This window comes from Erigeron canadensis, chromosome 5 (assembly GCF_010389155.1).
Source record: "Erigeron canadensis isolate Cc75 chromosome 5, C_canadensis_v1, whole genome shotgun sequence".
Classification (NCBI taxonomy): domain Eukaryota; kingdom Viridiplantae; phylum Streptophyta; class Magnoliopsida; order Asterales; family Asteraceae; genus Erigeron; species Erigeron canadensis.
In genome coordinates, this window is record NC_057765.1 from 20,841,667 (window position 1) to 20,851,722 (window position 10,056).

At 35.7% G+C, this 10,056-nt stretch overlaps 1 protein-coding gene across 1 annotated transcript; it reads right to left on the bottom strand.

The window, feature by feature from the left end:
* Positions 1–837: 837 nt before the first annotated feature.
* Positions 838–1,365, bottom strand: LOC122601337. Its single transcript, XM_043774105.1, has one exon. It carries the CDS (start codon positions 1,363–1,365, stop codon positions 838–840), a length of 528 nt encoding a protein of 175 aa, XP_043630040.1.
* Positions 1,366–10,056: the final 8,691 nt, after the last annotated feature.

Consider the following 10,056-nt stretch of genomic DNA (forward strand, 5'->3'; position numbering starts at 1 on the left):
GATTTTCCACATTGAGAAGGTTCAAAAAGGAACAATTACTACTGAAGAGATCGGATACAGCAAATGAATAAACTTAAATGCCATATTGAATAGTCATTTCTCTTGTAGTAACGACTCTCCCTTTAATCATTATTCTATTTTTGTATTGCATTTTCTGAATATAGGTCGGTTCTTGAGAGAGAAAAACTAAGGGCTTCTCATTCCAGTTAACTGGACTAGAAACTCAAAACGTGATCGATCAAAGACCTTAGTGTAACCATCATAAGTGAATCACCATTGCATATTCATCATACGATAACATCTATTAACTTATGTTATCACAAATGATTTATTAATGAGCATAAAATAAAGTAATACTTTATATATACTCATTTTTTTCAAAAACGTTCCTTTATAAATAAATTATAAATCAACATTCATGAGACTTGCACTATGATTTACAATGAAGAAAATACAAAAGAAGTACGATAACCAACTATGTTATCTCAAAAGGTGTGCCCAGAACTCAGACACCGATCACCGAAATAGCATGGTCCTCCTTGACTGTTTCTCTGCACGAAAGATAATCGCCTAGTTGCGAAACGGTACCTAAGCCTCAATAGACTTGAATTTATCGTATTTATCTTTCACATAGACATTCGTACAATATCCATCACCCTCAGTGGAAGTCCTGGATTTTGAAGTCTGTCTCTTGTTTCTTGGCACCCTCTTAGGAGGTAACTCAATCTTTCTCCTGGGACTATGCTTTTGAAACATTGAGGAATGACCAGTCTTAACCGTTCTTGTGAAACGATCATAAAAGCATGTATCATCTTCACCAACACGATTAAAGACTTCTCATTTTGGAGTGGAATTCCTCTTTTGAGTCTTGTTATGAGCTTGGCCACCATTTGAAGGTTTCGTTGTAGATACACTTCTTGGCTTTCCATGCTCCTTAGCAACATTACTTGAGGTATTTCTAGAAGTATGATCTTCAAAGTATTTCTTCTTATAATCCCTTGTAAATGTTGGATTTGAAGTACTAATTCGACTATTTCGAGGTGAACCACTCCGTTCGGGTGAGTCACTTTGAGAAAGCTTTTTAGGTGAAACACTCGTTGACCTATCTTCAACATGTTTACCTTTATTATTTCTCAACTGAACATCCACATCTTCGACATATCTGTCACTTGAATAATTAGAATGTCTTGATCTACTTGATTTACCCTTCTGAGGACATATACTTGCCACATGTCCCTTTTCCCGGCAAGTGAAGCAAGAGATTCTATTAATATTTTTCATTCTCTGCCTTTTACCCTTAACATGGTAAGGTGGATTCCTATCTTGCTCAGTCAAGGTATGAGAACTTTGATCTTTAGATGTCATCCCTTGTAGCTTCAATTTTGCAGACTGCTCAGGAGCAACTTCTGATTGAGTAGTTAGATAAGTTCTTTGATGGTAGTTGGATAACTTCAATTTTGAGGACTTTTGATGGTATTCTTTGATGTCATATAATCCTTCTCTCTTTCATTAAGTCTAATCTTGTCTGAGAGTTCCTTTTCTCTTCTAGTCAAGATGTTCACTTGCTGTCTTAAGAGTGATTTTTCTTCTTGATCCTCATCTATCCTCTTTTGTAAATCATCAATCCTTGGATATAACTCACATGAAGTTTTAGATATTTTAAGATTATCTTTACAAACATCAATTAATGAATGCAAAGAGAAATATATTCGTTGCTCAGGAGCATGCAAATCTATCATAAAGGTAACTAGATCCTTTACTCCCAAGTTTTCTGGAATCTTTACATTTTGAACCTTTGAAGTTTCTTCCTTTGAACAGTTATCACCATCTTTTATACTTGATGCATCAACATTTGAAGGTGATTTTTCAACTAAGGTGAAGGGAACATTTTCATCAGTAGGGTTTGTTGATTCTTGAGAGGATGTTTCATCCGAATGAACATTATAGCTTCTTGAATCAACTTCAGCAAGACAAGCATCATCTTCTTCATTGACATTTAAACTCCAGTCATACGATTTGTCTTGTTGTTGAATCACCAAAGCTCTTGAGTCACTTTGACTAACTAAGCTTTGGTTTCCACTAGACCCATCATTATATGACTTTTGTCTTGAGATGTTTGAAGATGAATGTACTATCCCACCTTGATTGACGTTCTAACGAGTCACAAGATAGGTCCAAAGGATCAATTTTCTCATAGTCCTCATCTATAAGGCTAGGGTCTTGAACCTTTCCTTGGACAAACTATTCATATGATGTCACAAATGACACAAGAACGGATAAGTGACTTTCCGCACATTTGACACTTATAGGCACGGTGGAACTAGTACTGGAGGTAGGATATTCACGGTTGTAACACCCCGCTAAAGCAGAATATACGGGATGCACAAATAAGCACAATCGCACACAGTACAAGTTCCAACACAGCCATTACATTAAAAGAGAACAAAAGTACGAAAGTTATTACAGAACATATAATGTACTCAGAATAGTCAATAAACAAAAGACAGAACAATTGTCTTTTAGAATCACGTCTTGAACAGAACTAGCAAGGAAAGTCTTCACAGCTCCTGAACTTGTACGCTCGAACAATCGCCAAATGAGATGAGCTTAAAGAGGAAGACTCCTATGCTAAAGATCTATAAGCCTAGCCTGAAAAGCATGTAAGTTAAAAAGGCCAACTACTAAAGTAGTTGGTGAGATTCACATAATGTACGTTTAGTTTACATATAAGTATATATGTATAATAAGAACAGGATCACACGAACAAGATCATAAGTTTTGTACGTTGAACCAAAATACTTTGTATTAACAAGAACTAGATCAAGATCTGCATGTTGAACATAAGTACTTTAATATAATAAGAACTAGGTCAAGATCTGCATGTTGAACATAAGTACTTTAATATAATAAGAACTAGGTCAAGATCTGCACGTTGAAGATAAGTACTTTATCATAGAATGAACAGAACAAGAACATAAGTTTTGTACGTTGAACCAAAGTACTTTGTATTAATAAGAACTAGATCAAGATCTGCATGTTGAACATAAGTACTTTAATATAATAAGAACTAGGTCAAGATCTGCATGTTGAACATAAGTACTTTAATATAATAAGAACTAGGTCAAGATCTGCACGTTGAAGATAAGTACTTTATCATAGAATGAACAGAACAAGAACATATAATGAACTTTAGATATAAGTGGTCACTGCTAATCCGATTGGCCAAAACTGAACTGTAATGCAATGATGTGCTCATATAGCTCAAGTATGTCAAATAAGGTCTAGATCAGAACAAAAACAAGTACAAGAACAAGTAATATGCATCCTCCAGAACTGCGGAGAATGAGGGTGGGCCTACCCTAAACAGCGCTGTCCATAATTACCTACGGTTCATTCCCTGAACTGTGGGATATGAATTGATAGCAATGAACAAGAACTAAACAAGTACATGTACGAACTAGAACATAATGAAGATCAAATACAGTAGTATAAATGTATTTAAGATCCTGCCCATTCAAGACTTAAATACTCCTTAAACAGTTTAAGAATCATATCATAAGTAGTTCAAGATCAAGATCATAATATAGTACGTAAGATAGTTCAAGAACATAAGTACTAGTACAAAATAGTTTTCATGCTTTTCATTCCCCGATAAAGAACTTTGAACAAAATGTACGAAAGGGGGATTAGTGAACTCACAGTGATCTGGTACAAGCACAGTAGTAATAGCGCAGAGAACAAGCACAGTTATATCTATCACAATCCAAGCACGTCTTGATGGAAGCCTAAGTACATATCATTGATCATAAAGAAGTACATATATTAGTTCTTGTGTTTAATTAATCACTGAAATGCCCTTGATGAACTGATGATTTGGTCCTTTGAAGATCTTTGAACGTTTTGACTCAAAAGGGTCTAAATGAACTTTAAGTACATGAACTGGACTCGAACTGAACTTCTTAGAACTCGCACATAAGTACTTATCGTGCTAATGAGTTGAACGTGTCTTGAATAATGAACTTTAGCCTTAAGAACTCTATTTAGTTATTCATTGAACTCGTACTTTAATAATTAAGATAGAACATGTCCTTATTGTACTCAATTAGGGTTTGCACAATGTACGTTGTTTTAGATCGATTCATGAACTAGCTTTGATCTTAATAAGTAGCCTTTGATGTGATTGATCGAGTGATAATGATGTTATGAATTGGTTTGGTGATCAAGGATCAAGTGTGGTATGTTATAGAACAAGTTCGTCTAGGATTTGGCTCAAGGTCGTCTTAGCTCCCATGTTCAAGATCGTTCTATGGTTTTTGGAGTTCAAGATCGTCCCACTGGACAAAGAGCAAGATCTTCCCACTGGACAAAGAGCAAGATCGTCCCATTGTTTCTGGTGCAAGATCGTCCTAGCCATTGAGGTACAAGGTCGTCCTAGGAGCTAGGAGTTCAAGATCGTTTTAGGTTAGGCTTAATCAAGATCGTTTCAAGTTCCATGGTTCAAGATCGTCTCAATGACCAATGCTCAAGATCGTTTTAAGTATACAAGACTTCAAGATCGTTTTAGGTATACAAAGCTTCAAGATCGTCCCAATTTTACAAGTAGAAGAACAAGAACAAGACCATTACTAGATCGAGGACGTGTGTTTGAGCTAAACCGAACCAAAGGATCAGTTACCCAGTAAACGTACCAACAACATCACAACACTACACAAGATCGAACAAGCAAGTATGAGGAACCAAAGGGGGCTGCCTAGGACGATCTTGGGACAGGATCGTCCCATTTCAAGATCGTTTTACACTCCAGACGAGCTGAACAAGAACATTTCATAGTACGAAGATCTAGATCGATTTCGGGACTTGTTAGAACATAGCACTAGTACATATATACGTAATAACACCAACCAATAACACTTTTAACGATTTTAAGACCATCTATAACATGAACAGGTCGTGGCACATCAAGAACAAGTTTTCCTTCACTTTCAAAAATGAGTTTTGTAGATTAAAACATGTTATGATCCAAATTTGTTCACACAATTGTTATTAAACACATTTAGACACAAACCCATTAATCATTAACACGATTTTCAATCAAAATTGGACCAAATCATCAAGAACATAAACTTGAAATAGTACACTTTTAATTTGATCAAGAACTCATAGATTGTTGTTGTTACCTGAGATTTGATTCCAGAAATATATTTTGATTATCACAAGGATGCTAAAAGTACAAACGATTTTGGTTTAACAACCCAAAATCAAAAGATGAATTTTGTGTGTATTTTTGTGGCTGCACTATGTGTTTTTAGAGAGACAGAGAAGAAAGATGAAGAGGATGATGAATAGTTGTTTTCTCTCACTAGGGTTCTCCATCCTTTCTTTATATACCTTTCCCATGTTTAATGAACTCAATAAATGCAAGGACTATTTGCGAACATTTTAAACTACAACTTTTATGAACACGAATATTTACGAACCGAACTTTAATATTTCATCGTGCTTAAGCATGAACTCGTCTAATAAATCAAGATTTAAGATCAAATTGACCTTCATATAAGCACATAATTTAGGTCTAAAGCACGTCAAACGAGACATATGTTCCCTTTAGAGTCAAACGAGATCCTTTGTAAGTCAACATCTTCACTCAGGAATGCCTTTGTGCTTCCTTCAGGGGAACTTGGACTTACATTGATCGTAGGTCTGCCGTAATAAAGCTCGGGAATCTGAGCATTATTATATCCTGCTTCCCTCCTCTTTACTTTCATTCCTTGTCCCCGACACTTAGCAACTATTTCAGTTAGAGACATGCCGCCGAAATCTGCTTTCTCTTGCAAAGTGGTAATATAATGATTCCACTTTTCTAGCAAAGAGCTCAAAAATTTCTCGACCTTCTCTTTCTCAGAGTAGGCAACCTCAAATGCTTGCATTTCTGCTAACAAATGATAATACCTTGTAATTAGTTGAGCTAAGTTTTCACTTCTTAACCCATTAAATACGTTATACTGATGCTTTATAAGGTCTCTTCGATTCATTTTTTGTGTTTCATCCCTTCACAATGATTCTTGAATGCTTACCAAAGTTCTGTTGATGTATTGAATCCGTTAAATAAATGTAATATTTCTTGTGGCAATGACATTTTTAAACATGAAAGTGCCCTTTTCTCTAGCTCATCTAATTTTTTATTGGATTCAGTCATATCTTGGTGAGCATAAACTTTGTTGGGGCACTATATCCTTCAATCATACAAGTCCACATTCTAAGGTCCGTGAATTGCATAAAGGATTCGAATCGACCTTTCCAAGAAAAAGTATTGGTCTATAATTATCAGCTTAGGTGGTGAAATACCCTTACCGGTCTCATTGTCCATCAGTATTAATTGGTTAAGATAATTTGTTGCCATTGTATATTATGTTCAAGGTAAGAACACGCAAACTGGAAAACACACAAATGAAACACGCAAAAGTGTGAGAACACGCAAATTTCTAGAACACGCAAGTTCTCAAGAACACTCAAAACCTTAAGAACTCTTAAAACCACAAGAACTCTCAAAGCCTCAAGAACTCTCAAATAGAACGAGCAAAACACAAGAACTCTCAAAATTCAAGAAACACTCAAAATTCAAGAACACTCAAATTGCAAGAAACACTTAAATCACCTTGGAAGTAACAAAACACGCAAATATGTACTTGTACTCTACAAACACGCAAAGTACACACCTAAGAACACGCAAAACACAATTTTCTCACTATTTTGAGAAAATGGTATTAGGATTGAGATATGTCTTATTTTGGCGACAAGTTTGAACCTTTCTTTCAAAAACGCGCTCGAAAAACTATCTCTACCTATAAACACGCAAAAAATGGGATACCCAAAACCGTTGTAAATCTCTAACCAAGGTTATAAAAACCTGTGGCTCTGGATACCAGTTGTAAGTCCCTCGGGTCTTGTACTCTTATCTAACCGAGATTGACTTATGGATATGTCGAGGTGCGGAAATTCCTCGAGATAACCCACGGTTTTTTGTATCTACCTTTGATGATATAAATCTACCACCTTTTTGCGTGAATACCCAACAGCTCTCCGGACGCACCTTACCAAACACGTGGTAATCTGCAGTCTACGAGCCGTTCGGGGGCCGGGTGTGTGTTTGCGGTTCGTGCATGAGTCGAGTACTACCTACAAGATAGACTGTGCGTGTTCTTGGTTTTCTCTCTTTTGGATTTGCTCGTTTCTCTCTCTACACTCTTGTTGGAACACGCATGACACACACCCTCTATTTATAGGCAAGGGCTAGGAACACGCAAATGGCTATATGCGTGTTTCCAAGCCCAAGCCCATTAGGGTTTTGGCCAGTTTGCGTGTTTCTGTGGGCATATCATACTTTTGCTTGTTTCCATAGAAACTCTCAAACCATTTGAGAGTTCTTGAGAACAAGCATATTTTTGCTTGTTTCATAGAAACTCTCAAATGAACATTTGAGTGTTCTTACTTTGACCAAGCAAGACTTTTTGCTTGTTCCCAAGAACCCTCAAACAACAGTTAGGATATGGTGAGTAAATGTCTTTACTGCTGTCAAGACGCAAAACCGACATTGTACTCTGAGTTAACGTCTTTACTGCTGTCAAGACGCAGAACTGACATTAACTCAACTAATACTTTAACTACTGTAAATATACGCAGAACTAGCATTAGCCTTTGACACATTTCAACTGCTATGAATACGCAGAAACAGTGTCGTCAATATTACCTATTGGAAGTGTGTATATAAGATTAATGTTCAAACTGCTGTAAATACGTAACAACACAAATATCTTAACTTCCCTCTGGAAGTACACTAAGTTAATATCTCAACTACTGTTAATACACAAAAACAATATTAACTTAATGACTCTTTACATGTAATGTCTAAAACCTACAAAATACAGATAATAAACAAACATATAAACATAAGTTGGATCCCAATTGGCTTACACAAAATATATATATATATTCGGAGAGTTTAACTTCCAAAAAGTTTAATGAAAAAGTATGTAGTCTTTCGAAGAATTTGTTGTGAAGAACTTTTGCAGAAAACTTTATTAGAAAACTTAAATAAAGAACTTATGTAGAGAGTTTGTTAAACTCTTTGAAATTTTTAAGACACAGAACTTAGAGTGTAGAGTGTTTAAAGTTTATAAAGAATGTATGGCAGAGAATTTATAAGTTCTGTAAAATGAAAAAGTAGAGAACTTAGAGAAGTTATTAGTTCTCCATGATGAGACGTAGGGAATTTAAATTCTCTAAAAGAACACAGAGTTTAACAAACTATAATTTCATAGAGTTTGTTACCAAATAAGTTTTGTAAAAAATAAGAATAGAGAGTTTCTGACCAAAAGCCTTGCACCGAAATACATAACACTAAATGAACCGACTTTACATTAAAACATATGATACAGAACTTGCTAGCTTTTCAAATCACAGAGAATTTGTTAAATTCTTTCTGTTAGGACCAGTTTTGATTAAAACTGGCCAGTCTCCAGTTACATCTGCAGACCAGAAGATTTGTCCAGAAATATATTGAAGTCTAGTTGCAGCGTACAGTTAATGCGACTGAAGACTTCCTCCAGTTGAGATCTGATCAGAACTGAAGACATTCCAATTGACGTCGAAGACAACAAGTGGAAGATAGAGAATGACAATGGCAGCGAAGCCCAGTTGACATTCTACTCAGATAAAAACTGGAGAATATCAGTTTAAAACCTTTACAATGCTTTACACTGTTTACGAGGAAGACTTTTTGCTTTATGCAGCTTTATACAAACAATATCATTTGTCTATGATTAAAGTACAAAAGTGCATAAAGCAGGTTGGATAAAGTAACATCTTGACTTACCTTATCAAGTATTTTAAATTAAAGGAACTCACTTAGTTTCCTTAAATGCTGTCAACCATATCTATACGACAAAGTTGGAATCCCAATGCCAAGTTTGTCTATAAATAAAGGTCTTTGCACAACAAGAATATAGCTTTGCATATTCAGACTTTTGCAATATTCTTGGTGTACTTGTGAAATATTCTTTCAATCGTAAAAGGGAACACTTCACAATTTTAAGTGTTTCGATTGTGAAAGAGAATTTCCAAGTATAGATCGTTTTTATTTCATAGGTTGTTAGGATATTTACATTAATGTATTATCTTGTTTCCGCAACAACCTTGTATTTTATTTAACATCAATATTTAAAATACATTTGAAAATTACAACTTGGTCTCACCATTTTTACTTTATTGTATTTACTTATTGCATTGTCATTTTCTTATTGCCACCTGTTAAGTAATTTAACTAAGGACTTGGTATACATTCACAGTAACTGGTCGTCTCCAGTTCAATGTTTCTATTGCAAAGAAATCTCACCATTGACATAGAGGTGTGTTCAGTTAGTACCATCTCTTGAGTTAGGACTTACAAGTGGTATCAGAGTCGAAGGCTAACATAATTGCCTAGATCTGCTAAGATGTCTACTACTGAAGGTGAGAATGGTCCTGGTCATGATGAAAACATTAATGCTAACAATACTATACCTAATCAAAATGTTAATCAAACTGTTAATACCAATCTTCATCCACCTCCTCCTAATCTCCTCAACCATGTTCATGTCCATTACTCAAATACTCCTGTTCCCAAATTTGATGGGAATGGTGAAACTTTTGGAACATGGAAGGCCAGAATGCTGCTGCAATTTGGTGGGATAGAGAGGTATATGTTAAAAATCCTTAAGGATGGACCATATATACCCATGTCTCTTGGGGTAAGTCTTCTTCTTGATCCAACTGGAAGAAGAGGCTCTAGAGAAAAACCAGAAGACCACTAGCCAGATGAGGATCGTAGACTGGTAGACTTGGATACCAGACTGAAAAAAATGATCCTTGCTGCTGTCCATGAAGACTTAATTCCAACACTTGTGTTGTTTCCCAGTGCCAAGGCAGTGTGGGATGAATTAGTCATTCCGTTTGAAGGAGGTGATAATACCATTGTCACTAGGAAAGTTGCCTTGAACAAGAAGTATGAATCCTTCTTTG